The sequence below is a fragment of the Melanostigma gelatinosum genome (genome assembly GCF_949748355.1).
Source record: "Melanostigma gelatinosum genome assembly, chromosome: 24".
Classification (NCBI taxonomy): Eukaryota; Metazoa; Chordata; class Actinopteri; order Perciformes; family Zoarcidae; genus Melanostigma; species Melanostigma gelatinosum.
The window spans coordinates 10099518-10120439 of NC_136657.1; the positions used below are offsets into that span (position 1 = coordinate 10099518).

The 20922-nt window shown below is 49.2% G+C and overlaps 1 protein-coding gene across 13 annotated transcripts; it reads left to right on the forward strand.

Annotated features, from left to right (window-relative positions):
- The first annotated feature begins 704 nt into the window (after window positions 1-704).
- On the forward strand, window positions 705-19909 carry LOC306797323 (von Willebrand factor D and EGF domain-containing protein-like). 13 transcript variants are annotated; one of them, XR_013773115.1, is made up of 33 exons: window positions 705-919; window positions 3557-3741; window positions 3919-4147; window positions 4344-4409; window positions 4755-4987; window positions 5765-5854; window positions 5960-6101; window positions 6400-6617; window positions 7254-7327; window positions 7417-7693; window positions 7800-7993; window positions 8113-9005; window positions 9136-9272; window positions 9350-9511; window positions 9593-9697; window positions 10127-10241; window positions 11452-11714; window positions 11911-12130; window positions 12205-12342; window positions 13632-14063; window positions 14220-14390; window positions 14817-15187; window positions 15259-15742; window positions 15824-15919; window positions 16003-16098; window positions 16371-16466; window positions 16558-16653; window positions 16818-16913; window positions 17025-17120; window positions 17332-17427; window positions 18084-18246; window positions 18361-18449; window positions 18727-18777. XR_013773115.1 is itself a non-coding variant. In XM_079296634.1 (33 exons), the coding sequence occupies exons 1-33, from the start codon at window positions 820-822 to the stop codon at window positions 18786-18788; spliced, it is 6237 nt and encodes a 2078-aa protein (XP_079152760.1). In that variant the 5' UTR covers window positions 705-819; the 3' UTR covers window positions 18789-19909. The 13 variants fall into 13 exon arrangements, 11 of the variants coding, with proteins under 11 accessions (XP_079152760.1, XP_079152766.1, XP_079152765.1 ...); XR_013773116.1 differs by having other exon boundaries at window positions 18708-18754; XM_079296634.1 differs by having other exon boundaries at window positions 18151-18246; window positions 18708-19909.
- The last annotated feature ends 1013 nt before the right edge of the window (window positions 19910-20922 follow it).

Here is a 20922-nt window from a genome sequence, read left to right on the forward strand (position 1 = left end):
TACTGTTAACAATTCATTTCATGTGCATTATTTTATCCACGTGTTTCTCCAAATTAAAGCCTGAGGCTGCACGAACTTCCTCTACAGCTGCAGACATGCTGTGAGTGTACAAGTACAAGTACACTGAGTACTAACAGCTGTAGAGTCCTGCCTGTCTGTACAATGTATACTGCAGATGTCTGAAGTGAATGTTTTTCTTTGGGTTTTTTACACTAAATCCATGTTTGTCCTCTTGGTGATTTTAGTGATTTGCAGAAAGTCTTCCAACATGAGTCAGACATTTGGCTTCAGGAGTCCTGGTTGTTGTAGAGACGCACGTGGCAGCAGCACATGCGTCTCTGATTATCTTCATCTGACGTTTTCACGTACATTTCGTTCACTTTCACGCACGGATCCGTGCCTCGTGGTTCCATAGCAGCGAGTCGAGACAGTTCAGACGTGTTTATTTACCGTGTTGGAGACGCTGCTGGGACGAGTTCCGCTTTCATTAGCACGGAAGACATGGCGCACTTACTGATGTCTGCACGTGATGTGGATGGAGAGACTGGGATCACAGAGGACCCACCTACAGGCGCACACTCCTCGGTGGTTTAGTGCCTCCTCCCGCCTCTTTTTTGGTCATATTGCGCCGTCTGCACAGCAAAGCCGCAGTTGTCCGGCGAGCGGAGCGCAAATCGAAAGCTTTTTTTTTCTGTACTCATCAAACGGGAGAAGGGGCGATAACTACAGTTTGCGCCACTTTCGCACCGTTTCTCCAAACTCTCAATGGAACCCGAAGACTGAAGCCAGCCTCCCTCTCTGAACCCCGGGCCACCAGCCATGGAGTGTTGCGCATTTGGCTCGGAGCGCATGCTGTTCTCTGGATATTTACGCATCGCGTTGCTGTGGCTCGTGCAATTAGGAGCGTTCGCGCAACATGGTAGGTGGAAAGCAAACTTTTTATGGCTCAAGTTATGGCTTAAAACAAAAGAAAAAACCTTATGATTTCCAAATGGTTCAGCTGCCATGAAGACACAAAACGACTTCATCTTCATGATCAGGGACATAAAGTGGATGGAGATGACTAAAGCAACCCAGAGTCTCCGCTTGACATCGTTATTTGAAAGAAAAGTAAGAAAAAGTGCAGTAAAAACAACAAAATGAAATAAAGCAACATCAGTTCTCAAACATGCAGCATGTCATCGAAACATGAACATAATCCAGTAAACTCATCTCCCATCATGCCTTCTGGCTGATAACCTTTGTTTGACTTGAACATAAAGCTGCTGTCTCGGTCAGTCAAACATGCCACCCTGTCTTCCGTCTTGCTCATGTCTCTGTCTCCGGGGCGTCCGGCGACACATCAAAGCTCTGCGGTCGTAAGCTTTGAGGCAGGCCGTCGTAAAAGGAGACTCCGTGGGTCCTCGCACAGCTTTGCTACAAGAAAGACATTTGTGTTCCAAAATAAAGTCTACTGACACTCCTGTACCTCCGGGGGACACATTTCAAACTGTTTGGGTGTGACTTGCTGAAAGAAATGTGCTTATTCCCTCTGGTTTATAAGATGCCTTCAGCCCCATTCTCCAGTTTTCTGGTATTTTTAATTTTCTCTTACGCACAAACACGATTTATGAGTGATGTGCAGTTACTCTGCTTTGGTTGGCTGACGCGAGTTTACAGAACGTCTACAGCACTAAGGGTTGGAAACGCTAACAGGGTTAGGTTACCATGGTCACCATCTTATTTTAGCACGTTAGCACGCTCACACTGATTACAAATCATCTCGAGTGGGATTTCAATTTTGTCCACTGCATTTCTTAAATCCAGCCGATGCTTTGAGATATTTTAGTATTGGTCAATCAGCCGCGAGCGTGTCAGAAATTCTAATGTCTTACAGTTTTGTCTCTTTTTGTCCTCTTGTGCAGAGTTTAGTTTGAGACATTTTACTGCTTTTCCACCTCGTCAAGAATACAAAGAAATGTTATGAAGCCGTCAGGAGCTCCATCCTAAAATCTTTAGTGATCGTGCTTTAAAAACCCTCCAAACCCTCCGAAGTACGAGCGTGTCGAGTGTTTCCGAACTGCTTTGATAATGAGTCGGTCTGACTGTTTGTTTCCGTGGTGAGCGACAGGCCGTCGGGGGGAAAAGACCCGTGGCCTCAGTTGTGTTAACGCCACGCTCTTTCAAATGAATCTTATTTCCTGAGAACCTGCAGAAGTCCCTGCACATCTGGGCTGCTGAGGGCCTCCCTCCCAGTGGGACCCCCCCTCCTGGGGGCCGCTTCATTAGCTCAGCGCCCCCTCCCCTTCGGCTCTGTAAACTCATTAAGCCGCCAAGTGGACCAGTTTAGCCAGCAGCAGCCAAAGCCTCGCCGATTGTCCTCCTGCCTGGAAAACCTGGATGTTTGGACAACCTGTGACCCGGAGTCTCGTCGGTGGAGCTTCCAGACGAGGTGAACACGCAGACATGAGGCCACGTAAACAAGAGATTTCGCTTTCAAGGGGCCTGTGAAGAAAAGCCTCCGTTGACGACTTTGACCCTTTTCACTTGACAGATGTGGAGCTTTTGAGTGTGCTGGTGTGGAAAACGACATGTTCTGCTCAAATAAACTCAGCCTGCAGCTGCAGAGGTCATGTGCCATTGGCTTGATCGTCCTTTCCCGGGGGGGGGGGGGAGTTTAGAGCGGCTCACAGGAATGTCTGTTATTCTTAGCAATTTAGATAACCTCCGGGGGTGAAATGATCCTTCCTGCTCATCTCCTCAATGCCCACTGAGCATTAAGGAGCAAACGTGCCAACACTCCTCTGATAATAGAGTTCCTCGGGAACAAATCACCAATGTATGACAGTTACAGGTGTATAGAAACTCAAAATGTAGCTTGTTAAAATAGACTCAGTTACAACCTTTATCCGGGCACTCAAGAGCACAGCTGTGCTGGACCTTATGTCGAAGGTTTAGGACGATCTGTTGGTAGTGTTGCGTCCCTTTGTGGTGGTAATCCGTCTCTTAGAGGTCGTATTCTGTCTCTGCGTGGTTGTATCTCTTTTAGGTAGTTTTACGTCTCTTTGTAGATGTTTTGTGTCTCTTCTTGGTCGTATTCAACCCTTTGTTGTCCTTCTGTATTATTTTGGTCATTTCATGTCTCAGTGGTAGTTCTGTGTCTCTTTTTTGGTATTTTCATCAATTTGTGATTTTCCAACAGCAGGATTGAGCAGCTGCGTGGTTTTGCTTTCCAAGAGTGCAGGAGAGTTGACCATAAAGATTGTTTTGTCAAATTACGAATCCCAAGGCCAAGAATAAAGGTCCACACCCTTCAAGCCTTTTGCCTCCAGTGCACTGAGAGAGAAAACTCAGTGAAGCCGAGGACAGTCTGACTCAGTCCTGCAGTTTGTGATAAAGATCGATGAAGCGTCGTGGGGAACTAAAGTCTCAGATAAGACATGACTCCAGGGTCAACCTGCCGAGGTTCTCGTTTTCATTTCCTCTTCGTTAAACTGCATCCAGAAAGATGTTTTTTAACCAACTTAAACACATATCTGCTAAATCAGTGTGTAATTCCCACCACCCTTGCTCTCAGCTCCGGAGTGTTACCCGGGAGGTCATCGGACTTTGCGTAATCCCCATCGCAGCGTCGACTTCGACTCCACGGAGATCCAGGACACGGCCATCCAGGACCTGATCTGTGACCACTCGCTGTCTCCGGGCTGGTACAGATTCAGGATCAACAACAAGCCGGCGGAGATGCCGACCACCTGCGTTGAGGTAAGAGGCCAAACATGGCAGGTGAGCTCTGCCAAAGAAGTCGTTCCCATAAAACCGCCTGCCTGCACAAACATCACCCAGCAGGTCGGGTTGATAAGCACCTTCAGCTCAGGTGGAGAGTTTAATGACCCCCTCGCTGCAGGTAATGACTGTTTCTGTTGACGCCCCCCCCTGCAGATGAACCGCTGTGGTACACAAGCTCCGGTGTGGCTCTCTCTGAAGGACTCCCCCCTGCCGCGGCCCGGCGAGGTCCGCCAGCTCTCTGCCTGCGCCACCTGGCAGTTCTTCCACGGCAGCACCAAGGACTGCTGCCTCTTCCGCATCCCCATCACGGTGCGGAACTGCGGCGAGTTCCTGGTCTACCGGCTGCAGCCCACACAGGGGTGCATGGGATACTGCGCTACAGGTGAACATGCTGGGAGGGTCCACGAGTCCACTCCAGGAGCGTCTGAGCTGGCCGTAACGTCTTCTCAAAGTGCTCTGTGCCATTAGGAACCACTTCCTGACGTTTTAGTTTTGAGGCCGATAACTACATTTATAATTAAGATGTACCGGCCAATGTTCGTGCACCTTAATAATGAGAAAAACATCTGATGTTTCAGTTACTCCAGATGTGGGACCCAGACTCTGCCCGCCAGGTGAGGTAGAAGTCAACGGCCGATGCAAAGGTGAGAGTCTGAGAATGTTGGCTTCTGCTTAAACCACAGATTCTCTTTTGATCTTACTGTAGCATGAAGAATTTATATTTCATTTACTGGAGAGTTGTACCGTTAAGTTAGCTTCCAGCTCTAAGCAGATTATAATACATAATATTTTAAATCAAAGCCAAATTTTTCAATAGAAATGCAATTATTTATTCAAAATGATGCGGTTTTTTTGCAAATAACTTAGATAGATGAGAATAACATTTCGAATTTTTGACCTTATTTTAAAGTGCGACACAAATAAAATAAAATGTATTGAGTCAAATCCTCACCAGGGTTGTTTCGGGTAACTGCTGTCCGGGTTTTCAGCTGCCGTCCCGTCCTTGCCGTCCCGGCCCGTCATCACCCCGGAGCTCATCGGCCACAGCGTCCACCTGAGGTGCTCTTTCATCCCGCCGCCGTGGAACCAGCCACTGGGCTTCCAGGTGGTCTGGGCCAGACACATCGGCCACAGCATGAAGGCTGAGATCAGGCAGGAAGCCACACTGAAGCCCTTCTCTGTGGTGGAGATGGATGGCGTCCACTTCAGGCTCGGCGAAACGGTAATTCCTGCCAGAGAGTTTTCTGAGAGTGTGTGTGTGTGTGTGTGTGTGTGTGTGTGTGTGTGTGTGTGTGTGTGTGTGTGTGTGTGACCCCTGAAAGTGGGGAACGTAAGCTGCGGATCATGCTGACCTCTTTCTGCCTGGGTTCATCCTTAAAGGCAACGGCAGAGAGGCGTGTGTCATATCCAGTTGGAAGGAAAGAGGAGGGTGGGGAAGTTAAATCAGTTGCAGGTTGTGAAAGCCTCGCTCCACATGCTTCGCATTTAATCTCTGAGTTCAGTTACGTGAACACGGACAAATGCACACATGTACAATAAAGCTGCTTCTTTACACCGTTTTCTTCGACAACTTGCACAACAGAGTTGCCATTTTCTTTGGAACTTACACAGATTTAATGCCGACACGTTCAGTTCCAGTTCCCTGCCTTCAGACGGGAAGCTGGAAGATGTGGGCGGTTGGAGCGTCGGCTCTTCTGCAAGCAGACAAAGCGCAGAAAAGGCAAAGCAGATTCATGGTGGCGTTTGAATACAGACTCAGAGGGCAGAGGCTGCCGACGGCTCTCGTTTCCTGGAGGAATTATTAACCAGAGTGATGCTGTGTGAAAGTGAGGCGATGCCCCTCGGTACAGCTGTGGACCATTGTGCTCCTCGTCCATGTTTGGGTTGTGTTAGTCGTTAGTCGGGCCGTGCTCGCTCACGGAGCCTTTCTACGATAACTTTTATCTTTAACTTCTCTTTCGTGTTATTTCATGGATTAACGCTGACGTCTCTCTTGCAGTTCTCCTGCAGCGTGTCGACTTTTAGAGCCAACTCCAGCCACAGCAGGTCTCCTCCAAAAGAAAGCGAGGGTTTCTACGCTGGACTGAAGGTAAACATCTCTGTGTTATGCTTCTACTCCGATCCAATCCAACGCATTTGTAGAAAAAGCCAAGTCAAACTCACCAAAGCCTCTTTGTTCCCTCTTCGTCTTCAGTTTTCTCCAGACTCGCTCCGCATAGCGGAGAACAGCAAAGAGCACGAGGTGACCGTGCACAGCACAGTGCCCATCCCCTGCTACGGCGCCGACCGCGGTCGCCAGTGTGGACTCCCTCTGGCTCTGAGTGTCCACGAGCCAGGTCAGACCTGCAGGGTTAGGAGACAAAATCTAAATGTTGGCAACAGGATGAGCCTGCAGCAACCACCACAGCTGACCAAACATACCATTCTGTTCGCCTTAAAATCCCTTTATTCGTGTAATTATTTGTAAATTTGTGCAGAAACCTCTGCACGCTTGTCTTGGGGTTCCTCATCTGTTGTGCTCCGACTTGCCCCGTACATCATCACATGAAAGCCAGCTCAGGGAGACATAACGGTTCTGCAGGCAGCTGTGTGCCGTCCGTCAACACTGACTCACTGCTGTGTTGACATCCACAGACGGTCTTGAACACGAGGCCCCAAATGTGGCGCTGTCCGCCTGCCAGGTGGAGCTCCAGCCCAACGCCTGCAGAGAAGGCAGCTGCGGCCGGGCAGCGGTTTTCGTCAGCGCCGTCACAGACTTTACGCCGGACGGGAATCGCCCGAGTCTGATCGGCGTTTTGCCCGGACCCGGCGCACCGCGACTCTGGAGAAGCTACGTCCCGACGTCTCTGAAAGTGAGTTAGCAGGAATTTCCTTCCACGTTCAAAGACGATTCAAAGATTCTCCGTGCAGTGAGACACGTAATGATCATCTCCATCGAATTTATGGTGATTCAAAGTATTTTTTATATCAAACCACAATGCAGACGTTCCAGGGATTCAGTGGCCCTTATGGTCCTGTGGTATGCAAACTGCATATTACTTGGTCCTTACGGGGGTTCCTGGACTCCTTGAGGATGCCCAAGGGGTCTTTGAGGAGGTTCCAGTGGCCCCTTGGGTATTCCAGGAATCCTAGAGGGAATTTCTTAAGAGGGCACCAAAACTGAATGAAGAAAACAGCAGAGTCATATAATTATCCAAGTACGACTTTAATGAGAAAGACGGCTGTAATTACAGGTGTCTCTGTGAAACTGTTTATGTATACACACAGTTGTACAGTGCTTTATGAAGATGGGGGGGTTGTGTGCCCGTTTAATGGGTTGACATGTTTAAAGAGCACAAGCTGCAGCGTTACGCAAGACATGATGTCAGCCCTCCAGACAGTGCGTCTCTGAAGGGAGTTTCCCATCTGTGTTTGGTGAAAACATCAAAGCCCAGGGTCAGAGGGTGGAGCCCCCCCCACACATCTTTGCTCTCCTAACCTCCCCCCAGGTCACGGTCCAGGACGTTCCTACTTCCATCTGCTACTCTCTGACTGACCCACATGTCATTACTCTGGACGGCAGGTAATTGACCCCTTGAATTGGTTATTCGCAGGCGTTCAAGAGAAGTTGAAGTTTGTCCCGGTAAAACATCTGTATGTCCTTCTGTGCAGGCGTTATGAAAACCACCAGACTGGCACCTTTGTCCTCTGCCGGAGCCTGGTCAGGGAGTTCGAGGTCCACTCTCGCCAGTGGGACTGCGGCAGCCGTCACTACGCCGTCGCCTGCAACTGCGGCGTTGCGGCGCGAGAGGGGAACGATCTCGCCGTCTTTGACATGTGCAACGGCCAGCCGCAGGAGACCAGGCCGCAGCTCACCCTCAGGACCCTCGGCGACAGGGAGGGCAGTCGGGTCAGGGTGCTGGAGTCCCACCAGGGGAAGAAGGTCACCGTAGGTATCCCAACATTTTGACACATTTCCAGTTTAAATGTTTGCTTTTTCTTGCATGAGGAGATTATTGTTAATGACGCTGTTGGATGTGACTCTCCTCTCGTAGTTGATCTTTCCCTCCGGGGCCTTTGTTAGGGCCGATGTTGGCGATTGGGGGATGAGCCTGTCCGTGCGCGTGCCCAGCGTCGACTACAGCAACACGCAAGGTCTCTGCGGCACCTTCGACCACAACGGCAACAACGACTTCCACGGCTCGGACGGGAGCCCCGATGACCTGCATCGCTTCATAGAGGACTGGAGGTCAGTCTGGGACAAATACAAATGATTGTGATTCAACTTTAGCTTCGTTAGGACCTGATTTGGCTGAAATGGGAGATTCTACACAGAGCCGTTTCTTTCTTTCTCTGCGTGTGGGCTAGGATTGCTCCCGGCGAGAGTTTGTTTGACAGGACACCTCCCGGGACGATGGAAGAGGTCAGGAGGCCTTTCTGTCAGTGCCAGAAAGGATACAGCGCTTCTCATCACGCCGGCAGAGCGATGAGGAACTTGTACAATCCGTCCGCCCACTCCAACTGCATAGCGCACGATGATGTGGATTACACATCTGTGTTTCCCTCTCTGGACACAACAGTGGAATACATCGAGAGTCCGGAGAGAGAGGAGAGCATCCTGGATATGTCCGCCTTTAACGCTCATCCTCTGGAGAGGAGACACGCCGAGCACCATCAAAACGACGATCTTGAACTGGACGGGGAGTTCAGGGAGGATCTTCTGCTTTCCACTGGCAGGCCGAGGAGGCAGGCGTCATTTGGATTCGAGCCCGTCTTCGCTGCTCAGAGCCTCAGCCAGGCGGATCTGGAGAACTTTGCCTACTTCTTCCCCGAGGATCACCTGGCGGAAGCCCGGCCGGAGGTGCGACCGCAGTGGCCGACGCCGAGCGGCCTGACCTCGGCCAAAGCTCTCGAGGTGTGCCAGATGGCTTTGGCCAACTCCACTGTTGGTGCAGTGTGCCGGGGGCTGCTGGGACGCCGCCTGGAGGAGGCAGTGGATCTCTGCATTCTGGACCTGCAGCTCAAAGACGACCTGGGCTGGGAGGAGGCACTGCTGCCCTACCTGGAGAATGAGTGTGAGAGGAGGCTGTTGGAAAACCGGACCCAGAGAGCCTTGGAGGTGGCCGGTCCTCCGGGAACGGCCAGGGAGATGGTGACAGCTCTGCGATGCCCCAATTTTTGCAACGGTAACGGAGAGTGTACAGAGTGGGGCTGCCAGTGCTTTCCCAGCCACAGCTTCTACGACTGCAGCCTGGCCATCAGTGAGTATCCGGGGACGGTTGCTCCAATCCGGAATGGGTTCAGCAGGTTGATTCTTCTGTTTTTGCCGTGCAGACTTCTGCTGAACTAATGTTCTCTCTTTCCGTTGATCAATAATCTCTCGTCTGACAGGCCAGCCAGTAGAGCTGACAGATTTGGAGAACAGTGGACTGTGTGACATCCGAGCCTTCAACTGTCGCAGCGTTCGAGTCTTCGGCCTCGGCTTCATCGACTCTCCCGACCTCAGCTGCCATGCCACCAGACTGAAGGTGAGGAAAAGCTAAGGTCAAAGGTTTCTTTTCCCCAAACAATGTTTCCTCTGAGGTGTGTTGATCTGCCTCCACAGTACATGAACGGAGTTTGGGTTCAAGGGGAGAAACAGAGAAGCAAAGCCACCTTCCTCAGCTCCAAAGCTCTAGACTGTGCTGTTCCATCTCTGAGCAACACGGCCGTCAACACAGAGGACTTCATGATGGACGACAAACCATACGCACGCTGGGAGATTAAAGTAACGCCTCTCGTTTGTTGGTCGTTTTGTTTTAAGCCCCCGCCCCCCCGCCCATGTCAGCTCCTCTCTTTCCTGTTGCAGGTCACCAATGACGGCTCCCAGTACAGCCAGGCCCTGGTGCTGACCATCTACGATGGCGTTTGCCAGGTCTGCGAGGCATCGCGCTCAGGACTCTGTAAGTTAAAGGTAACTCGCATACAAAAAGAAATCCTCCACACTGACGGATCCAGACGGATGAATCACTGCGCCTCGAGTAAAAACTGTTAAAAACGAACAAATTGTTTGCAAGTAAGATAAGTCAGATCTTTCACCAACCTTTTTAGGGAGGAAAGCCATCATTCACATGACAATTCAACACAGCAAAACTTGGACTCTCTGGTGTTTTAGACTCTAGATTCAGGAGACAGATGTGATTCAGTGGGTTTTTATATGTGATGAATAAACCAGACTGTGTGGTTTCCGTTGCTCTAAACGCGCAGCAGCTGGCTCTTTAAAAGCCCAACAAAGGTGCAGAGGTTCCTGTTGTTTATGGGAAAGGAGGCAGAACAACATGCATCAACATGTCAGCATTTTAAAAGATTGTAAATATGAGAAACCTTTGTCTGTGGTTGGCAGGAGAGGACGTGTAACATCGACGGGATGTGTTTTGCAGAGGGCGTCTCCAGTCCCAGCAGCCCTTGCCTCCTCTGCGACCCGGAAACCTCCAAATTCAGCTGGTCTGTGAATCAAGGTACAAACCACTTATCTTAGAAAGAATAAACTTTCCCCCCATGCATCATCAAAATTACCAGAGATAATCTGCTTCATTTCAGTCACATATGTCAGGCAAAAAGCAGACGTCGTCAAAAACAAAGTGCACACAAATGGCCATAAATATGTGGACAATGTATTCCTACTCCACAATCCTTCAATTGAAGATATTCTACAAGATTCCTGCTCCTAAAAAAACATGTTGAGCAATCATCAATAAGTAGATTCTGTAATGACAAAGTGTTTTCATTTTGTCCACATGTTGCAAGTTCATAGACCAATACCCAAAAGTCGCCACTCAGCATTTATTTAATATTTACTCCTTTAAACTTTATGTTTGGGGTCCTGGTAAGTAAACATCCAAACCTCTTTTGGTAAAGTTGTATTGTCATGTTTACGTGTATTCTTTGCCTGTGTTGAGTAAAGATAAGACAATACTTAATGCTCCACCAGCAGTGATGTTTTCTAGACAACATTGTTCCTCCAGGACGTGTTTTCGACTCAGCTTGTAGCCCGCTAATGATGACGAGCAGGAAGAAGAGTATTTATCTTTCCGTTACCGCTTTGGTCATGTTCGTCCCCATTAGCGGATCAAAGGAGCGGAGGTCTAGGTTTCCCAGCATGCCCTGACCTGTCGCTGAACCAGCCTGAGGCGGGGGTCGGGGGGGAATCACACGGTTGATCACCACAGCTACACAGACTGACACTCAACAAACCCATCAGTTGGAAGAGCGTCAGACTGCATCCAGAGTTTTCTCAGGAATAATCCTCCCAGTGGGTTGAAATGGTTGCTTTTGATTTGATTGAAACATTATTATGAACGGCAGACATGTTTCTGGCCGGTTAGGATTTCTTATCAGTCATGCTGAGCAGGCGTTTCCTGGGATTATTGCATTCTTTTAAACATCTGTTTGGAGGGAGTGATCTCAGCAGGCGGATGATACATGATCTCAATGAGAAGAGAAAGCTGGAAACACGCGTGTTTACAGTGATCCTTCCAGGACACGGCTGGGGGAATGTTTTTGGCCAAACCGAGCTCTCTTGTAAGAGTTCATTTGAGGACGGGAACCAAAACACGAAGACTTGTAGACGTAACGTTAATAAGAATAACTGACAAAGAGCGAGTTGCGTTGTTGGTGAGTTGCGAACACTCACTTAAGTTTCTCAAGAGTTTCCTCCTCTGTCTTCAGTCAACGAGCCGCCGGCCTTCCACCAGCCTCAAAGCGACCTGCGGACATTCGGCGGGGAGAACTTTGTCTTCCAGTTTGCGGCCTCGGACCCCGAGGGCTCGGCCCTCCTCTTCCAGCTGGAGGAGGGGCCGAGGGGGGCCCTCCTCTCCCCTGCCGGCCTCCTTATCTGGAGGGTCCCGTCGCTTCCTGAGGAGGAGGGACGTCAGACCTTTCGCTTCACGCTGTCAGACGAGTGCAACGCCCAGAGCTCCTTCACTGTGGAGGTAGAGTTGGAGAGCCATAACTTATTTATTGAACCTTTATTTAGCCAGGATGGTCCCCTCTGGAGTACTTTTAAGCGTCTAACGACTGTCTAGGTGCTTAGTAACTCTCTAGAAGAGTCCAATGCTGCTTGTTAGAGATTATTTCAATAAAAACAGGACCTACCTGAGCCGCCTCTCTGTTCCACCTGTAATACAGATGGCCGTGGTGCCGTGTGGGTGTCAGAACGGCGGGACGTGTGTGACGGACGTTCATTTCCCTGCTGGAAGCGGGAAGCACCTGTGCGTATGTCCCGAGGGGAAGCAGGGCGACCTCTGCGACCAGGATGTGGACGAATGCCGGTCGGCTCCGTGCGCAGCCGGCAACTGCATCAGCACCGCCGGCGGGTACAGATGCGAGTGTCCTGCGGGGTTGAAAGGTGAGATGTTGGTAAATCCTGTTTGAAGAGGATCAGTTTATGATGGTGGAAACATCTCACCGTGTGTTCGGCAGGTGTCGCATGCCTGGACGATGTCAACGAGTGTGAGAGGAAGCCGTGTTTCCAAGGAGTCCCGTGCTTCAACAGCTTTGGCTCCTATAGCTGCGGCTCGTGCCCCAAAGGCATGCTGGGAAATGGGACAATATGCACAGGTAGGAATGAGAATACAGAGAACACGTTTCAGGTGTTTAAAAGGACAGCAGCTCAGACAATATTCTCCGTTAAACAGCAGCAGTTGTGGGCATAAAAAACAATATACTGCATCCTGTCAAAGTAGCCTTGAGCAAGGTACTGAATCATTCCATGTTTTAAAAGATATTCAGTTTCAGGTTTGCAAAATCATCTGTTGGCCAAAGATCTGGTCTGATCGTTAGACGTGAGTAAAATGAGAACTGAACAGATGCATTTTAAAATACGAGAGATATTTCACTCAGTTTTAATGAACATTTTTCTTGATAAATTGCAAAAAACATTATTTTAAACTGCTGATTATGATTTTTACATAAGATTTTAAAGTGCGCACAGACGAGTCCGTTATACATGATGACAGAGCTCAGGCCCTCACACCTGGATCTCATCAGCCGGCGTAACATGACTTCATCAGATGCTGCTGTTCTTTGGAATGTTGCAGCCATTCTGAAGTCCTTCTAAGGTCTTGCAAAATTTAAAAAGTGAAATCTTTTTCCACGGGACAATTTGCATGCAAATATTTCAAGCGGCTGTACAGTGACTTTGGATAAGAGCATCTGCTAACTGTCCAGAAGGTGACGGTGCATTTGTTCAAACCAGATGGCAGCTGATACGCTTTGAGTTGAGTTAATGCTTTGAAAACACTGCCGCTGTGGGAGAAACGCTGCTTGCAGCTCATGTTTGTGTACATGCACGTGTACGGATGACCGTTAACTCATCACTAATAGTTGTAATGTGTTTATAAAGCTGAACACCTCCCAGCAGCTAAGAATCTGTAGAGATGTCAAGTTGTTGTCCTTTGAGGAAATAAGAGGTGTATGTTGCAAGACATTACCATTCGGCATAAATTACAGTCAGTGATGTATTGTTTGTCTTTTTTTAGTCGACTCATGAGGACAGATCCTTGGATGTCCTCATCCCCTTTTGTTTACTGCTTACTCATCAGGTTTGCTCGACTTGCTGCCAATCACTGAGTGTTTCCTGCTCCGCTCGTGGCTTGTAAATGTGTTCATAGGCTGTGACTGGTGCTCATGCCTCGTTGAGATCTTGACACAAACTCGGTCCAAAGTCTGGTCTCTTGCTGAGCGTCTGTCTTTCTAGGACAACAACCTTTTGACCCTTCCAGGCTACAGTATATTCTTCAATCCTTTGCTGTTGGTTCATTGCAATGTGGACGGGGGAAGTAGTTCCAGAGCATCAGATAAAGTCTTTATTTGGCAGAACAAAATATAATCTGTTCTTCTTCATACAGCAGTCGCCCCCGTCTCCACCACATCTGCTCCTCGTACCACGGTCTACAAGACACCACATGTTCTGCTGCAACCACCCGAAATGAAGACAGACACTTTCCAGAAGACCGCAAGTGGCTCACCGCAGACGAGGGCTGAGGCGAGGGAGACCATTCCAAGGACTGACCCTAACCGGTCCCGAAGTAAGACCACCGCTCTGAGACGCATTCCAGGGATGAGCCTGAACCCAGAGGCGGAAAGTGACATCAGCATCACGGCAGGTGCACCAATCGTTTCCCAAATAAAGAATGATGCTTTGAGAGAAAGCCAAGGAATTAAACTCAACCCATCCACCACCGACACAGACACTTTCAAGAACATCTCAGGAGTTGGCAACACTATTGCAAAGACGTCCACTCCCGCCCAGCCGCCAGGAAGTGGCAGAGCAGCTTCAGGTACGGCTTCCAACAATGTCTGCCAATTTAAAAAGTTCATGGTTTGTAGTGGACTCTACTGAGCATTCAAAAACTTGCTAAAGGATGCTTAGGAGGACCCATTAGGGCCGTTGATCCAGCTCATAGAGAGCACTGACCACAGTTTGTGTCTCTCAGGATCTGGTCCGTCTCCGGCTGTGAATGTGTCGGCTACGTGTGCCAGCAGGCCCTGCTTCCCCGGCGTTCAATGCATCAACCGCAGGCCGCCACATGTCGGATACGTCTGCGCCCGTTGCCCGCCCGGCCTTTACGGCAACGGACGCGTCTGCATGAAGAACGCCAAGGAAGGTAACGTCCGTCTGAACATTTCATTTAGCAAATAGACCTGCAGCTCTGCCTTGTGACTTCTCTGTTGGCATAATAACAGAATGCAAGCATGGATATCAACATGCAGGATTAAATACAAAGGATCCAGATGAAAACATCTGTCAGTAATGGGAAATCCCTCCAAACATTGTGGGCTACTTTTATTTAGTTCTGGTCCCCTGATGTTTCATGTGGTTTTTTGGTTGGAATGAATGTCATTTATTGCAGCAGATGAATCACTTTAACTGGTTGGAAACCACATTTTGGTGCTTTGATTCTTGGATCAGCTCCCGGCCGCAAAGTTTGAACAGGAGAAGTTATTTTCCAACAAGGGGAGCAGGGGGGGGGGGGGGGTCCTGATACTGATACTCCTTTACTGTGGTCCTGAACCCTGCTGTCTTTCCTCAGCATCCAATCACCTTCCTCGGCAGCAGACGCTCGGCAAGACCATCCGATCCCCGCAGGGAAGCAGCAGCAAAGTCTCTCAGCTCCACTTGCCCAACCTGCCCAGCAGGCACGGCATCAAACACCTGTCCTGGGCTGTCACCAGAGAGAACCGAGACAACGCGCCACGCCAGGTTCCCACCTCAGGGAGGGGCGGCGGGACCGGGAGGAGAGAGGCGGTCACCGTCTCCAGAGATGTCCCTAGAACGTCGATCGGTGCCCTCCACGTCACTGCAAACACCCACAACCCCCGCCACAGTACCAACCTCAGGACGGACGGCAGATCTAGCACGGCCATCTCCAGGGCCTTTGTTCCTCACGCGACGTCCTCCAAGGTGAGTTTTGGTGCCGTGCGTCGTCTTGATCTGTAGACATGAATGTCCTTCATTCTGTGATCATCTCCCAGCAGTCCGAAGCAGCATTCACTGGTGCCACACCTGCGAAGGTAACGCCGCCTGCTCCTCACCTATCCACTCAGTCTGGCAAAGGGACGCAGACCCCCCAGCCCAAGCTGTCCACCCACGGCAAACCCCGGACCCCTCCGAGACCTGCCTTCCCTCAGACAGCGGCCCTCACCGCTCTGTCGTACTCGCTCCCTGAGTCAGAGTCCTCCGCTGATGGAGATGAGGCCGAGCCTGGATCTGAAGAACCGGAGACGGTCCCTGCATTGACCTTCACAACGCCGAGCAAGACGGCGTACAGCTCCCCGCTACGAAGAGCTACCTCCATCCAGGCAGCGGTGAGGAGCGGCACGACGGCGGACAAACACGCGCCGACCTGCGCCGACCGGCCGTGTTTTCCCGGTGTCCCCTGTGAACCAACCACGGACGAGGGTTTCCACTGTGGGCGGTGTCCCGGAGGATACACTGGAGACGGACGAGCATGCAGAGGTACGGCTCCGTGTGCCTTCATCCCTCGTCTGATGATAAGAAAACATTCACTTTAAGGTAAACATCTGTCTGTTTATCCAGCTGTTTGCAGGCATATGTGTGGAAGGAACATGGAGTGTGCTGCGCCCAACACGTGCCGCTGCAAACCCGGCTACACCGGATTCGACTGTCAGACAGGTAAACAAATAAGTGGCTGACATAGATTATTATAGCCGTTTATGTGTTCTTATATCGTTTGTTTGTGACCCACATTTTCTCAGCAATCTGTGAGCCGGACTGTGTGAACGGGGGCGTCTGCGTTGCTCCGGGTGTGTGTCACTGTCTCCGAGGGTTTCATGGAGAAAGCTGTCAGGAAGGTAAAGCAGTCGTGTCTCCGAGCACCAGAGTCCCTTCAGAAAACACCTCAGCAGGGTCCGACAGTCTGCGCTGCTCGTGGACGTATGGAGGTCAAAAAGAGGAATCAGTTTTAAGCCGTTCCATCACCAGTTAAAGTTCCACATCATCAGTAAAAACGTGTATTAACAGCGATGCATCTTCCAATAATATCACAGATGAATCGTCTTGATTTTCTTCAATTTGTTCATTGACATTATGAATGAACTATAACAAATGAAATGCCTCTCTGCAGCTCTGTGCCGGTCCCCATGTGAGAACGGAGGCCGCTGTGTGGGACTGCAGACTTGTTCGTGTCCTTATGGGTTTGTCGGACCTCGATGTGAGACCAGTGAGTTCGCAGTGACTTCAGTTTCTTTGCTTTAAAAAACAAAAAGGTGATTTCTGTTACCAGCCCGTGATGGATGTTGTTTTCCTCGTAGTGGTGTGCAGCCGTCACTGTCACAACGGAGGCCAGTGTGCGTCTCCAGACGAGTGCATGTGTCTTACAGGCTGGAGCGGACCGTCCTGCGAGACAGGTGTGTGTGTGTGTGTGTGTGTGTGTGTGTGTGTGTGTGTGTGTGTGTGTGTGTGTGTGTGTGTGTGTGTGTGTGTGTGTGTGTGTGTGTGTGTGTGTGTGTGTGTGTGTGTGTGTGTGTGTCCTCACCTCTGTAACGCTGACGTCGTCGTCTCCCCCCTGCAGCTCTCTGCTCTCCCGTCTGCCTCAACGGAGGTTCGTGCACTCGGCCGAACATCTGCGAGTGTCCTCGCGGTTTCTACGGCGCACAGTGTCAGAATGGTACGACGTCAGCCGTCAACGAGTCAACAAGCAGCTCAAGCATTCATGGAGTTCATTTGAGAGGTTGTCTCGTGGTTGCTTTTAGTATTTTCTTTGTTCTTTTCCCTCCAGCCGTCTGCAGTCCTCCCTGTAAGAACGGCGGTCTGTGCGTAAGGAACAACGTCTGCTCCTGTCTGCAGGGACACACCGGGAGGAGATGTGAGAAAAGTCAGTCCTTCTTCCTCCTCATCGTCACTTGTTTGACGCATTTATTTCCTTCTCTCACCACCGGTGCATCCTCATATTTCTCCATCCTTCCTCACATCTTATCCTCTTCATCCTTTTCTTACTTTGCCATCATGATGTCCTTTAACCTTCCGTCTCTTTATCTTTCTTTCATCAATAAGCTGAATATGTTGTTCTCTCTCTCTCTCTGCAGGTGTGTGTGAGCGCATGTGTATGAACGGCGGCAGGTGTGTCAGCCCAGATGTGTGCGATTGTCCGTCGGGTTGGCGAGGAAACAGATGCGATAGACGTAAGGGCCGTGACGCGGGAATCACGTCCCGTACAGATGTTTTTACATTTACAACTGGACCTGTTAGCTCCCATGATGCATCAGTGCAAATGTCTGACAGCCTTTCCCGCAGTGTCATCCACATCAAAACTTGTTTTAGCACAACGTTGTCCAGAAACTATCCAGACAACAAACACTCAAACTCATAAGTTGAGGCAAAAAAAAACAACTAGAAAGATTCATCATGAGATCACCAAACAGTGAAACTAATAATGAAAACATAGTTAAATAAAACGGAGAAAAACAGCAAAGCCTCTCACGTGAGCAGCTGTAATTACAGAATATTTGCTTGATAACTACGTCCCTTTACTGTAAAACTCACCACACTGAAGCAGGAACAGTCTGCTACAAAGTTTCTGCTGACAGACGCTTCCCTCAAAGACACCTCCCGTGTGGAAACCGTGGAAACAGTTTCAGACATCAGAGGAGACGGATTCAGAGTTATCTGTTGAAGCTGTGTGTCCTCAGCCTCCTCCTCTTCGTCAGGCGACAGCTCAACACCTGTGGCTCATAGAGGGGCTGTCCTCCATCAGGAGGCAACTGCACATCTCCACGGTGTTACACGGCATTTGGTTTCCTTTCTACCTCTTTTGCTGTTGTCACTTCCTGTTTTCCAGGTCATGCTTTTGCTCTCAGCAGTCATGTCCAAGTCTCTAACGCGTTGATCCGTGTGTCGCCTCGCAGCCAGCTGCCTGCAGCAGTGTCTGAACGGAGGGGAGTGTGTGGGAGCCAACACCTGCCACTGCACGCCGGGCTGGCTCGGCACGCTGTGTCAGATCCGTGAGTGTCCCGGCGAAACGAGGAAATGACGCGCTTCACGAATATCCCGCCGTTTTCCAAACTGAACGGAGACGTTTGTCTCTTGTCCGTGTCTGTCGTTGTGTCACTCCTCAGCTCACTGTGAACACAAGTGTCTGTACGGCAGCCGATGTGTCCGGCCAAACGTCTGCGCTTGTCGGAGCGGATCTCTTTGCTCCAGAAGGGTAAGAAGGACGGGTTATTTTAGTATTTAGGACTTTTCAATGACTTCCAATCTCTTAAACTCAAAAGACAAGTACAGCCTGGAAATGTTTCTGGGTTTTAAGTCTTCTAGTTTTCACTTGTTAGAAGTGACATCGAGGTCTGAACATCTTTTAACGTGCCGAAATTGAGCCTCAAGGACTCCATAATGTCCTCATTTTTGTCATGAAAGTCAAAGCAGGAAACTCCTCTTTGCTACATTTGTTGTTGTTGATTTTCAGTGTGGACCTGTGTTTGCAGCTCCCTGTTGGCCGCGGTTGAGACCCCCTCACGGCCAGACAGACACCAAAGAGTCAGAGTGAAAGCAGCGCCGATGAATCCTCCAGATGCAACGGAGCCATCAGAGCAGAGTTCCGTCACGAAGGAAAGGTTCTCTCCACCGGGAAACAAACCACAGTCTGCACTCAGCAAAACCACTCAAAGCAGCGGGAGTTTAGGTTTCTACAGCTTGATAGCATGCAAAAGAATATTAACAGCAGTTATACAACTGCACTTACTTCTGAACAAACGACTATTTATTTGTTCTCTGCTAAGCATCTGCAGTAATCCGGCTTCTTGAGTGCATATTTATGCAGAAACACTACAATACTGCCTCCGCCGTCACAGATCTAGGCTAACGGTTTCCCCCTGCTTCCAGTCTTTGTGCTAAGCTAGGCTAATGAGACAGTGACTTGTTGTAGAGCTACACATTCTGCAGACAGGAAATCATTTCACAACATTATAAAAGTCTGTAACACTACTTCTTATTGTATACATGAAACATAGTTGTTGATCAGGACGTTACAAGCAGCTATTATTATTGGGGAACATTTTGAAATGCTACGACACAAACCCAAACCTCTGTGTGAGTATTTATTTATTTGGTTGTTTTATATTGGCGCATATTTCTTGGTGTATATATCTTAATCACTGTATTATCTGTTCTTTCTCATTAAGGCATTGTTTATTGGTTGTTTTGTAAGAAAACAAATAAATATCCTTTCAAGGTTTTCAGGTTTCTTTTTAGCTAAAGTACGAATAATCTGCCAGGATTGGTTGGAAAAAGTCAGAAGACAAGTTCCAGCTTGAGACTTTAAGATCAATGTTTTAAATGTTTTACAACCATTTTGTTTAGGAGATTCTTTCAGTGTGCAGAAGTTCCCTCAGGGTTTTTTTGGGGGGGTTGGAGTGGGCAGCAGCAGAGAAACATTGGACTTTGCTCCAGAGTCCAGACAAATTCACGGCCAGCGGGTCGGAGAGGAAACGAGGATTAAAAGATGAACGAGGCCGCGTTAGCGCCGCACCAATAGGATTCCTCCCGTCCCGAGCACCGAAGAGCCGGCTGACGTCTTACCGCTGACGAGGCCGGTTTGTTCAGACGCAGCAGGAGCAGCCAGCTGCGTCTGCTGTTGATGTTTGTTGCCGTCACTGTAATCCCTGAGAGTCGGTCTCAAAACCTGGAGGAGACACGACAGACAGGTGAACACTTCAATTCAATTCATTTTTGTACAGCCCAAAATCACAAATTATAAATTTGCCTCAGAGGGCTTTACAATATGGTACCAGACAATAGGGTCCCGGGACCCTCACATCGCAACACTTGAACCTTCCCCCAGCTGATTACGCACAGGAAGTTTTTCTGAGAATACATTAAATGTGTCTTTTAGATGTTTTTCCGCTGGACGACATGTGATGGAAGTAAAATAGCGAAAAAGATAAAAGCAATGTTTATCTGCTGAATCTGTTCCTGTTTCAAGCTTAACCCTGAAGGAAGACTTTGACATCAAGAGATGAGTCCGTATCTTGTGGGGAGAAAAGAAAAAACCTTCTAGAACTGATCATTAGGGTTTTACTGCCCTCTGGTGGCGAAACAACAATATCAAGAACATAAAAACTGCACAATAATGCAGATGAACTTGAGAGAACGTCAACACGTTTCAGTTTTAAGTTCATGATGTGATTGAAATGAAATAAACAACCTGAAGTGAAGGAGGGTATGAGCAACGCACACAAGGCATCGTCCGTTCACAGATATTTATATCCACCCCCAAAGATGGCACTGGGCAAGAGGGGGGGGGGGGGGGGGGGGGAGGGGGGGTCCATCCTGGTGGGCACACTCTGGACGGGACGTTCCACCTGGACTGGTCACTCAATGGAAGCTTCAAGGCAGCAAAGTTAACCTCCATCCTGGACGTCAACAGGCAGGAAGCACACAAACACACACACAGTTATTAGTTATTAAACTGAAATATTTGTGATTTAATTTGTGCTGAAGGAGCACTGGCTTCACTGGAATAATTAAAGTGACTGTTCATGAAACGTCAGCATTTTCTTGATGAAGAAGTACTGACGTAATGCATAGTGTACAAATACTGCTTTAAGTCCTGCATTCCAAAATGTAGTATTTAGTAATTTAAAGAATAAAGTAGCTGAAAATGGAAAGTAACTCAAAATTGT

Bases quoted from the DNA above. Each gene is read 5' to 3' on its own strand.
- LOC306797323 (XM_079296634.1), top strand. From the start codon at position 820: ATGGAGTGTTGCGCATTTGGCTCGGAGCGCATGCTGTTCTCTGGATAT. The intron at 6,102-6,399 runs GTCAGACCTGCA...TGACATCCACAG, and splicing joins TCTGAGTGTCCACGAGCCAG to ACGGTCTTGAACACGAGGCC. The intron at 7,694-7,799 runs GTAGGTATCCCA...CTCCTCTCGTAG, and splicing joins ACCAGGGGAAGAAGGTCACC to TTGATCTTTCCCTCCGGGGC.